This window comes from Gossypium arboreum, chromosome 10 (assembly GCF_025698485.1).
Source record: "Gossypium arboreum isolate Shixiya-1 chromosome 10, ASM2569848v2, whole genome shotgun sequence".
Lineage (NCBI taxonomy): Eukaryota > Viridiplantae > Streptophyta > Magnoliopsida > Malvales > Malvaceae > Gossypium > Gossypium arboreum.
In genome coordinates, this window is record NC_069079.1 from 120,800,065 (window position 1) to 120,813,045 (window position 12,981).

Genomic DNA, 12,981 nt, shown 5'->3' on the forward strand with positions numbered 1-12,981 from the left:
AGCCGAAGTAATGAATGTAGATCATCACAAAAATCATGACAAAAAAGGACATACGACAAACATGCCTCAGGCGCATAGCATAATCATGTAGACATAAAGGCATTTAAGACAAACATGTGCATATCATGATAACATCATGCATGACATATACAGGTACTCCAGTAGAGCAAGAGGATGTGATGATAGCGATACTGAATCAAAGGAAAAGACACCTGAGTTAGATGACATCTTTTGGTATTTTGATGTTCTTATTTCTGTTTTCAAAAATCAACTCATATTGCGAGAGGTGAGTTGAGCCTCAAGACGCGTTGAGGTATTTTCAATTTCTATCTTTCAAAAAATCAACTCATATTGCGAGAGATGAGTTGAGCCTCAGGACACGCTGAGGTAATTTTAATTTCTGTTCATAAAAAAAATCAACTCATATTGCGAGAGGTGAGTTGAGCCTTGGCTCATACGCTGAGGTATTTTCAATTTCTATTCGTCAAAAATCAACTCATATTGCGAGAGGTGAGTTGAGTCTCAGGCCACATGCTGAGGTCTCTCCAAATTCTGTTTTTAATTTCTGCTTTTCAATTTCTGCTTATGTGTTTCAAAAAAATCAACTCATATTGCGAGAGGTGAGTTGAGCCTCGGGTCACACGCCGAGGTATTTCCAATTTCAGTTTTTCAAAAAAAAAATCAACTCATATTATGAGAGGTGAGTTGAGTCCTAGGTCACACTAAGTTCGCAGGCCGATCTATTTTCGATGATTGTTTCTCAATAAAGAATAAATATTGGAGCTGATTGAAGATACAGATTTTGCCTCCTTGAAGTTGCAGTGGAGCAAGTTGAAATTACAAGTCCTATCTCCGAAGATATTAGACCTCCCTGAAGTTGCAATGGAGCAGCGAAGTAGATCGAAGCTAGGAACCTCAGACCTCTGAAGAAGTGAGCAAAGTGAAGCTACGAATCATATCTCTGAAGTTGCGGTGGTAGACTGGAATGAAGTTACCTGAAGAAGAGGAGCACCAATGAAGTTAAGACTCAGTGAAATCGGGAAAATTTGGTTTTTCTTAAATGTCTTTGCTCTATTATCGTTACACGACAACGAGCAAAGAGGGGCAGCTGTAGAATGCCCAAATTCCCCGGGCCCATTTTAACCTAAATTCCAAACCCAACTACCCATTTAACCCATCCTCAAACCCAATCCAAACCTAAACCCACTAAGCCCAAATCACAACCCAAAACCAGCCCAATACCTAAAACAAAAAATAAAACAAAATCAGAAAACCCTAACCTACCCCAGCGCCGCCAACGTCTGCCACGGCCACCTACTCCACTGCCCATGTCAGAACCACCCATCCCCTACAAGGATCAAAAAAAAGGGAGAAAAGACAACATAAAAGTCATGTAAAATAGGCTTTAAAAAGCGAAGCCAATTTCAATGTAAAGGATTTTTTTTTCGGGACTTTTTTTTCTTAGAAAAAAACACATTCGGCAGTTGTAGAGAAGAACATTCTATTTTAAATATAGGAAAAGCAGAGATCCTAGCAATATACAAAAAGAAACAGGAAGATAAAAGTTGAAATACCAAGAATCGAAACCTAAAACAAAGGGTGATATTACATTTTTATTATTTTCTTTCTCTTTATTTATTTTTTTCTTTTCTGTTTTCGAATTTGTATATCACATGTACACATATATCATAAGCACATAAAAATATAAAAAAAAAATACCTTCCGCGTGGTGGCCGGCAGCAATGTCACGGTGTCTCCTCGCCGGATTCTGGCATGTGCCAGAGAGAAAATGAAGGAGAGCCCAGTTTTTTTTTCTAAAAACCCTGAAAATGAATTTTTTTGGAGTGAAAAGTGGCTTATATACAAAGATAAAACGGTGTTGTTTTCACTTGCCTCCCCAAACGCCAAAACGACGTCGTTTTGGGGAGGTCGACCCGATCCTACCCGCCCCAACCTAGGATCCACGTGTTTTTCTTTGGAGGGGCTAATTGCACTTTTAGCCCCTCCGCCTTTTTATGGTTTTGTAATTAGATTTATTGTGCTTTTAATTTGGCCCTATAATTTGTTGCGCTTTCTAATTTGGTCCTCAATGCTGCTGCGCGTTTTAGTTGGAGGGGTTTTTTTCGTTGTTAGTCCCTCCACTATTTGTATGCGTTGAAATAGGTCATTTTCTCTTCTTTTTTATTTTAGATTTCTCCCCAAATTTGTTTTTAATTCGATTTTAGTCCTTTTTGTTTATTTTCATTACTTTATTATTGAATTAATTACTTTTATTATTATTATTATTATTATTATTATTATTATTATTATTATTATTAGTATATGTTTTATTATATATTATGTATATATTCATGAAGTATTATTAATAGTCTTTTTTATTTCTAATATGCATATATTATGTATATATTTTAATATTATTAGTTATATATCTTTTATACTATTGTATGTATATTTCTAATACTATATTGTATATTTCTAACACCATTATTATTTATATATATATATACGTATTTATGTAGCGTATGAATAGTTTTTTATAAATATTATTATCATTTCTAAATATATGTATATATTGTATATATTTTATATATATTATATATATTTTAATGTTATTTGTTATATATTTCTTTTACTATTCCATGCATATATTTTTATATCATCTCATGTACATATTCTTGAATACTATGTTATATATATATATATATATATATATATATATTAATACCATATTATGTATATATTATTATATCTATTTTATCCCTATTATATTTATTATTAATATTAGTACATATATCTTATTATATGGGTATATATATACTTTTTATACATAGTATTATTTTCATATATCGTTATATTTATTATTAAACCTACTATTTTCACTATTGTCACTTATTATTTTATTTTAATATTATTATGTGTTATTTGGTGTACATACATCTTATTATTATTATTATTATTATTATTATTATTATTATTATTATTATTATTAGTAGTAGTAGTAGTAGTAGTAGTAGTAGTAGTATATGTTTATTATATATGTATATATCTTTAACATATATATGTATATGTTTATGCAGATTATTAATAATTGTTTTGTAACATTATTATTATTTCTAATATGTATGTATATATATATATATATATATATATTAATAACTATATTATGTATGTATTTTTAACACTATTTTATGTATATACTTTTAATATTATTATGTATTTATTTTAATATATATGTACATATTTATGTAGTATTATTAATATATATATTTTTATGTTATTAGTATTTCTAATATGTTCATTTTATATATATTATGTATATATATATATTTAGTATTATTATGTATACACTTTTCATTCCTATTATTACGTATATACTTTAATATATATATAGTACTATTAGTATTTTTAATATTATGTTTACGTCACTTCACTCATTATTATTATATGTTTATATATATGTTCGTCTCTATTTCGTGTTTAATACTATTATTATCATGTTTAATATGGCATATATTGTCATTGTTTTCAATATTATTGTCATATTTATTATTCGCTTCAATGTATTTCTAACTCTCTTATTTTTTGTTTCCGCCCATTTTATATCATTTTGCTGTTCACTATTTTAAAGATTTTTATCCATGTTTTTTTACTAATTTCAATAAATAAGGCAATGAACCGGTTTAACATTAAGTCATCGATTTCATCGCTATGTTGGGTGAAATTAAATTATTCGTCGGCTCGTGTTAAAAACGGGACACCCCTTCTAAAAAAAATCGAAAACTAAAAATTCTCATTTTTCAATCGGATCACGATTAAATGTCAAATTGAATTCATATTTTTGAAAATCAAGACAACACCTATTTAATAAAGATGCCAATTTTGGGCGTCGTGAGGGTGCTAATATCTTCCTTGCACGTAACCGACTCACGAACCCAACTTTACTTTGGTTTTTGACGTAGACCTAAATTCGGCCTTCATTTTGTTCAAGAATAAATTTTCTTCTCTAAAATGATGATTCATTAGGTGTCCGATCACACCTAGAAAAAGATCGGTGGCAACTCCCTTGTTTATAAAATTGAAAGTTGGTTTTCAAATTTTCAAGAAATCGCCTCAATTAGCGACCAAAGCAAAATTTTTTATGTCGCTACAATTGGTTTGTAAGGATATTTCAATTATACCATGTTTCCTTTGGATAGTTATCAAGGACACCTTGGTTCTTTTTGTTATTGTATTTCTTAAATTGCAAGAAATGCCTAGAGGTGCCTGTTGGATCTGGTACCCTTAGTATAGTATTTTCATCAATGTATACTTGTATTTTTCAAATAAATTAGTTTAATAAAATATTCATTAATTAAATTAATATCCTTTTGTATATTAACCTCAATGGTTTTTGCACGCAAAAAAAAGTGAAAGCAAATATTGACTCACAAATTATCTAACTTTGAACTAATACTAAACAATATTATATGGTCAGGTCGTAATACAAAAAGACAATTTGTATTAGTATATAATCTAAACATGTCATTAATCTACTCAGAAACGAGTAAATTGATTGAAAGACTAATATGTCGTCTATCAAGTCCTATTAGGGAAATACATTGTCTTGGGTATTAGAGTGGATGACTCCCAGAAGATAGAGACATAGATGTGATTGACTGGATAGACAGTACATTTGACAAGACCCAAGTAGAATAGATCCTAGATTCGTTTATAGATTTATTCACTTTTGATATTCATAGTGTGGCATACCTTAATCTTGAGTGAATGACGGGCTATATATGCATGACTCGTTTACTTTGATGTAAATGATAGTCTGAGTTAAAAAAGATAAGAAACAAAAAGTTGGCACATTGATTATACGACTTCTGCAGTATGTAGCATCATTACACAACAGTGGAATTCATAGCCCAAAAAAAGATAAATGATATCTTCTCATTAGTATTACATGATAGATAAAAAGTAAACATAGCCACAAGTCATTTGTCTTTGTAATAAATAATTTAATTACTATTTGATAGTAATTTGCGCGGAGAAATGAGAGAAGTCTTTTTGTACCTACAAGGAAAATGTGTTAGAATGCGTAATAGAATAAGAAAAGCTAAAAACAAACGAAATCAAAGAAAATAAACTACCTAGTAGAAAACCCGAAACAATAAAAAAAACAACTTGAATTTTTTGTTTAAAGTGCTCCTGATGTGCTAAAATCATGAAAATTAAACTAAAGTTTCTTTATATGATAAATATAAGATCTACAAATTTTGGACACGAAATTCAATCCACAAAATATTTTTTAATTTTTTTTTCTCTTTCCTTGATTTTGCAATTTTTTTTCTTTTTTTTGAAAAATATTTTTTAATGTACCAAAGTGTTAAGAAATAGTATACAAATATTCAGATGAATTTGAATTCGTTTATCCAACGAAATCAATGTTTTTCGAAATTTTTAGGGTAAAAACAAGTTTTTTAGAGGTTGTTTAACCAAAATAGGTGAAAATAGTTTATTTAACATAAAGAAACAATTTTAAAACACCAAAATCCAATAAAGATTATATTTAAATTGTTTGACATGAGAAAATTCAAATCTAATCTTAAAAAGAAAACCAATAAAATTTAGGAAAACAAAGAAAATTTTTATTTCTTAATTCTAATTTCCCGTTCAATTTATTTCATTATTGTTAACTTGACAAACGAATGAAGTAAAAAAAAATGAGAAATGAATGAATATAAAATTCAAATAAACCTATAACTTACAATACTAATTTTAGTATACATTTTCAAGTTAAAGAATATTAAAGTATGGAATTCTGGGAGGGTAATAGCAACTTAATTGACTGTGGGAGGCCAATTTGAATTTTCAATCAACTTATTTCTTTCTCTGTCATTAAATTTTTTTTGTTTTCCTAGTTAAATACTTTTTTTAAATTAAAAGATTAAGTTAATATTTTTATAGATTAGAAAAAATTAAATATTAAAACTTTTATCATTACACTTAAAGACATTATCAATATAATTTCAACTTAAGAGATAAATTTCTTATTAAATTTAAAATTTTTATAAGTGGAGTTGTCAAATCGGTTAAATTATCAATTTCGATTCAATCGGTTAAGTTGGTAAAATTATTAAAAAATTCAAAATATAAAAATATTAAACTAGATGATATAAATTCATAAGTTAATTAACTTTTTACCTCTCGTCAAATTGATACCCAATTAATTTTTTATCCAATCAATTCATGGCTGAAACAACGTTGAAGAAATTAGGGTGTTCAATTAATTAACCGACCGAATTACCATTAACCGAATTAACCGATCCTTTTAAACTCTTAACTGTTAACTAAACAAAATTTTTTTCAAAAAAATTTAACCGAACCGAACTTTTTCAGTTAATCTTGTCGATTAACACCGAATTAACCGAAATTTATATATTTTTTTATTTTTCGTTAAAATTAACCGACTTAACCAACCGATTAATTTATATACCGAATTAATTTGATTAACTGGCTGATTAACCGAATTTAATCAATTAACTGTATTAATTCGATTTTACTCGAAATTTACACACCATAGAAGAAACTTCTTAAATAATAGAAATAATAGTTACTCACATGCAAGTGATGCGATGGGGCAAGACACACACTAAATTAACTATTTAAAAGTACTTCTTAAGAATAGCATCTGCTTCTCCTTCAAATTTGTACGAACACTAATTATAAAATTCCAATCCTAAATCTATAACGTTCTGAATCTGCAAAAGATGAATAGAATATTTACTGATATCTGTATTTGTACTATTTATTATCATTACTAACATTAATAAACAATACAATTAACTATATTTTTCTTAGGTCTCCCACGTGAATAATTCGTAATATATAAATAAAGATTTATTTAGTTCTCAAGTGTACTTGCAAATTGTAAAAACATCATTTGAATGTTGATCTAAAAAAATATCAGATCAAACCAAAAGGTTTATATTTGCTAACTTGGAAGCTGATGCTAGCTCTACCAAAAACTGGGGTCAACAACAGGCCAAGTCCTTTTATTTTTGTTAACGAACAGGCAAATGGGTCGTGAACTATCCTAGTCTCGAGGTGTTGGGGCAATTTTGATGGCTTGCAGCAAAGTTTTTGAAGTCTTATGGAGCCATGTGTTGAATTTAGTGCAGTCTAATGTTGCTGATATTTGAGCTGGCTCGCGCTGACCTGCTCATGTTATGCCAGTGCATTCCTAGTGTCCTTCTCCTTTGCCTTTTTAATAATAATTTTGTCTTTACTTTTGAAGAAAAAAATCAATCTTTATTAAAAAAAATATTAAGATGTGAAAAACCCTAGCTTTTTTTTTTTTTTTTGGTAATTTGAAAACCCTTGTATAATTAGCGAACGAATATAATTAAAGCTAAAAGTGTTACTTGTCTTTGATGTATTAACCCAATAAATCATGTGTTAGCTGCGATAGTAAGTTATATTATAGTATTTTTAAAAAGAAGATTTAACCATAAATTTTGAAAAGATTAAATTTTTATATACCATGAATATAAACGATTATTTGATTTCATAAAAACGAGACAAAATTATAGACATCCATCATCATGGTTAATATATTAACTTTATTTTAAATAGATACATATAATTTTATGTATCATTTTATTTAAATATTTATTTTACTTCCCTAAAAGTTATTTATTTGTACCTCGCCAATAAAATAACAAAGTTGATATCTTACTAATTTTGATATTTTAGGTATAAATTTCGTATATTTTTTAACTTAATTTAGATTTAAATATATTTTAATTTTTATCCCTCTTGTATCAATTTAATTTTAATTTTAGATATTCCAACATATACTTTTTGTGATTATATCTATACTCGTAATTATAAACTTCTTACTTAAAACAGTACTTATAATTGGTTCGATTTACAAGAAAATTAAAAAAAAGAAATTACTTTCACTTGTCTGATGCTAATTATATGTTCGTACAAAAAAATTTAAAAGCTTTATGCAAGTAAAACCTTGAAGACCAACACAACAAAAGGCACCGACAATACTGTATTATTCATCAACAAAAAGAAAGAGCTAAAAAGCCTAAAACCATAGTGTGTACATATATATATATATATGTATATGTATATACACACAATATCTAAAATGATGTGTGAGATATAGGAAAAACATGAAGAGGGATTTTCTTGTTAACTGTGAGGCCGTAGAGCTCAGTCATATCCAAGTTGTTAGCAATTTGACCAGCAGGCAACTTCCAATCAAACCAATATAGGAGGTTGGCCATCACATACTCGACAGAAGCAACTCCAAATGGCATCCCAGGGCACCTCTTTCTTCCGAAACCAAAGGGGATAAGGTGAAAATCTTGACCTTTGAAATCAATGGAGCTATTCTCGAACCTCTCTGGTATGAACTCTTCTGGTTTTTCCCACCATTTGGGATCTCTCTGAATGGCCCATGCATTAATCAAGACCGTGGTATCTGAAGGAATGTGGTAATCTCCCAATTTGATACTCGCAGATGTTCGTCGAGGAGCTAGAAGAGGAGCTACCGGATGCAATCTTAAAGTTTCTTTGATTACACATTTTAAGTATTCCATTTTACTGATATCTTCCATATCCACCTTCGACTTGTTTCCCACCACATTTCTCACTTCTTCTTGGACCTTTTTCATTGCATTTGGATGCTTTAAAAGCTCAGCCATCATCCATTCGGTTGTGGTTGTAGAGGTATCAGTTCCTCCTACAAACATGTCCTGAGTTTATCAAAATTAAACATTTCAAATCAAACCAAGGCCCAGAAAAAGAAAAAGAAAAAAGAATAATGGAAACAATGTTGAATAATAACCAGTAAGATTGCTTTGATGTTGTCTTGAGTGAGGTCCATCTCATACATGCCATCCTTTTGGAGTTGCATAATGATAGAAACGAAGTCCTTTCTATCGGAAACTTGATCATCGCTTTCAAGAGCTCTATGCTCCCGAATTACCTGGTCAAAGAATGCATCAAATTCCGCGTTTACTGCTTTCAAACTTGGAATATATCCAGTAACCACATCTAGCCACCTCAAGTAAGGAAACATATCGCCAATTCAGAAACTTGTGAAGAGAATCATCAACCTTTTGGCCAACTTCCCAAACTTGCTGCACCCATCTTCATCTTCACTTTTGTGACTAAGAACACATCGAGACACTATGTTACTTAAAACGGACGTAAGCATCTCTGACAAATTAATAGACTGTCCTTTAAGAGAAGCACTACGGATTTTGTTGATAAGAAGTTCAACTTCTTCGTCTCTAACAAACTGAAAGGAGTGCACTCTTCGATGGCTGAAAAGCTCAACAACACTGATCTTCTTAACTTGTCTCCAGTTCTCACCGTAGGGTGCAAAAGCCATATCCTTGCATCCGTAGAACAAGATATCTACAGCTGTGGTCCTTGGTCGGTTGGAGAAAACAATGTCATGGTTCTTCACAATTTCGCTAACGATGTCAGCTGATGAAACCACTACAGTCGGGTTATACCCCAACTGTAGAAGCAAGAGAGAACCATATTTCCTAGAGAGGTCTCGGAGAGAGCGGTGGGGAAGTTTGCCAAGTTGATGGATGTTGCCAATAATTGGTAGCCTTGGGGGTGATGGAGGCAAATTAAGTGTTTTCCTTTTTGCTAGTTTAAGCCAAATCAAAAGCGAGAAAAGGAGAATCATAGATAGAAGCAATGGTTTGCTGGAAAGTATAGCAACATTCAACAGCTCCATTTGCAAAGCTAATATTGAAATTTCTTCACTACTTTGCCCTTTTTATAGACTAAAGACGCTTAGATCTCGGGTAAATTTATTTTCTCCCCTGCATGATTCCCTAGCCTTGGCATCTTTTTTTATTAAATTAAATAAAACAATGCCACGATCTTTAAAAATCGAATTCACATGGTTGATATATATATATATACACCTGTCCATGAGTCCGACCTGACCCATAGACTCGCCCAAAAAGTGAGAAGATTTGAATAAAAATATAGATCCAAAAATTAGATTTGGACAAAAATAAGACCCGTTTAGAAACTAGGTTAGGCCTCAGGCAAGGCTTTTTTGCTCAAGCTTGACTTGAATTTGCAAATCTTCTTCTTGCTATTTTTACTGTTATTCTATTGTTGTTTTCTCACTATTTTGCTACCATTTCACTATTATGTTGCTACTATTGTGTTGTTATTGTTTGGATATTATATAACTCTTGTTTTATTGTTAATTTTGTTACTATTTGAAAGATATTTGCTTATTAAATTGCACTTATCTTAGTGTTATTTAAGTATAAAATTTTTATTTTATTTTCAAGTTGTTGGGAAACATTTATTTTAATATTTTTAGTACTTTTGATGTATTATATTTTTAAAAAAAATAATATAAAAAATTCAATCTGAGTAAACTAGGCTAGACTCAGATTTTAACATTTTATTCGAACTAAGCTTAAGTAAAATTTTAAGTCCATTTTTCAGATTGGGCCCAAGCCTAACAAACGGGCCTAATATATTAGTTGGGTCCGGCCTAAACCCAACCCTGCCATGGACACCCCTTTCTCTATACATATATCCTCTAATGCCTATGTTATATTATTTTTATTTCTTTCAAAAAATTATTTTATTATTTAAGTGATTTGTTATTTTATATAATTAATTTAAGCAATCATTATATATTAAAGATAATTAAAATATATAATTTATTTTTAAAAATTATAATTATAATTATAATTAAATTAATTGTAATATTAAAAGTTTATACCTTTAGGATGTTTAAAGATAGTAACTTTTATTATTAATTTTATTGTTTTGATCTCCATAAAAAGAATTGATATAAATAACTTAATTGTATTATCAATGCATTAAATAATAAAAATAATTTATCTCATCATATCTTAAAATCAATAGTTTTAGGTATTAAAACGCATTTACCCTTTATTAAAGGATTGAAATGAATTACGAGTAATTTTAAGTATTGTATTAATTTAAAAACTTTTAAATACTTCAAAAATAATAATAATTTAAAATTGAAAAAAATGCGCTAGAAGAAATTGAAAAAATAACTTATAAAATAAATAAAGTGGATTAGAATTTTAAAAGAAAAATTAAAAATAATTTAAATTATAAAGAAAGAAAATCTACTTGTTTATTTTAAAAAAATTAATTATATTTAAATATTTTAATTAAATTAGAGAAGTTATTATATATGAACGAATGTATAATAATATTTGAATGTATTTCAAAATTGAGTATGTGGTACTATTTTTTTTGTGCCTAAAACTTATGAATTTTAGGATCATTCTAATGTAAATAAGTCCCTAAATAATCATGTCATTTTGAATTTTAAAAGAGTTAATGTACTAAATATAACATCCCTTACTCGGTCCGGTCGTTGAACCCGAGTAATAGAATGTTACAGACAAATACGAATTTTTTACATACAAATTACAATTCAAAATATCAATTAATTATCAAACAATTCATAAATAATCGTGTTAACATGTGATTCAATCAATTTTGAGTTAATATTGAGATTACGAAAGCTTAATACCAACCCGATAGCAAACAATGATCAGTTTGAAACTAAAACAAAAAGCTGGGAAAAAAAGGGTCACACGGCCGTGTTCCCTGACCATGTGGAAAAGCTAAAGTCGTGTGGAATAGGACACACGACTGTGTAGACAAACCGTGCAATAGACTGATGTTGTGTGGTGTTGGAGTCACACGGCCGTGCGAACAACCGTGTACACTCTTCAAGGTCGTGTGGGTCTAAAGTGTAAATGTTCAAAAATATGTCACATGGTCGTGTTGCTAGGCCATGTAACAAACTATGACCATGTGCACCAAAATCACCTAAAAACTTACAGACCACATGGTCCTACCCTATGCCCGTGTATAGCATACAGTCGTGCGTCAGGCAGTGTGTACCTAGAATTACCTTTCAATATAGGATTTCTATCTTAACTCACTCAGGCAACAAGCAACCCTTTTAAACCACATTCAACTAATTTAATAGCATCAAAATCAACCAAAAAAAAACATCATTTAAAACAGCCATCTTAAATGCCTAACCAATATGCCACATTTGGCATCTCAGTTCACAATTCAAAATCACCCAAGTTATCTCATTCAACCATACCAATATGCCTTCTAAGGCACCTCAAACAAACACATCAATCTAACACCAAACTAACCATTCAAAACAATTTCAAATTGACTCCTATTCAAATTCATATCTTATGCACTAAAGCTTCCAAACCATTTCAAGCATAATATAAGCATATGAGTCACTTTTACACAATCTATTTTATAACACATTACCTAGTTATCATTTAAGCTATCAACCATTGAAAAATAATGAGGCGGATGAATGCGGAAGCAGATCGTAAAGTTTATTTAAGTCATGAATTTGACTTAGGGCTCTAGACGTTCAGAAATAAATTTGGATTTCAACCTAAAAAGCAATCAAATCCAAATCAAATAAGATAAATAAAATAAATCAAAGATTAAAACAATAAGGAAGAAAATAAATAAGATAGATGGAAAGAAAAAACATGGTAGGTAAAAGTCCTAAGAAGCCTTGGAAACACGAAAAATCCGCAACCCCCTTCAAGCGGCTCTAATTTCCCCTTCCAGATAGAAACCTTGGCAAGAAAAAGTTTGAAGATGATCCTCACAATCTAAAAAGATTGTTAAAAACTCTTCTAAAAGAAACTCAAGAGAAATTCTTGAAAAGAAAAACTCAAAGAGAATTTATTAACTCAAAAGAGAAATAGAATAATAATCAATTGTCTAAATTGTGTACAATGCAAAGGCCTACATAAAAGCTAGCTAAATAAGTCTAAATAAAACTCTTAAGTACACTAGAACTCTAATTTAATCTAAACAATAAGTAGTTTTAAACTAAACTTTCTTGTTAACATAAAACTCCTAAATAACTTAGAATATTTAATAATTATAAAAATTTGGAAT

General features: G+C 29.6%; 1 protein-coding gene across 1 annotated transcript; it reads right to left on the reverse strand.

Annotated features, from left to right (window-relative positions):
* Window positions 1-915: 915 nt before the first annotated feature.
* Window positions 916-9,754, reverse strand: LOC108487770 (cytochrome P450 71A1-like). Its single transcript, XM_017792131.1, has 5 exons — window positions 9,117-9,754; window positions 8,846-9,062; window positions 8,169-8,753; window positions 1,285-1,348; window positions 916-995 (listed from the first exon to the last, which is right to left on the reverse strand). The coding sequence occupies exons 1-5, from the start codon at window positions 9,752-9,754 to the stop codon at window positions 916-918; spliced, it is 1,584 nt and encodes a 527-aa protein (XP_017647620.1).
* Window positions 9,755-12,981: the final 3,227 nt, after the last annotated feature.

Coding starts and splice junctions, on each gene's coding strand:
- LOC108487770 (XM_017792131.1), bottom strand. CDS start 9,754: ATGGAGCTGTTGAATGTTGCTATACTTTCCAGCAAACCATTGCTTCTA. Junction 9,063..9,116: donor TTTGGGAAGTTGGCCAAAAG/GTTGATGATTCT, acceptor TCCTTACTTGAG/GTGGCTAGATGTGGTTACTG. Junction 996..1,284: donor CAGACGTTGGCGGCGCTGGG/GTAGGTTAGGGT, acceptor CCTCTTCTTCAG/GTAACTTCATTCCAGTCTAC.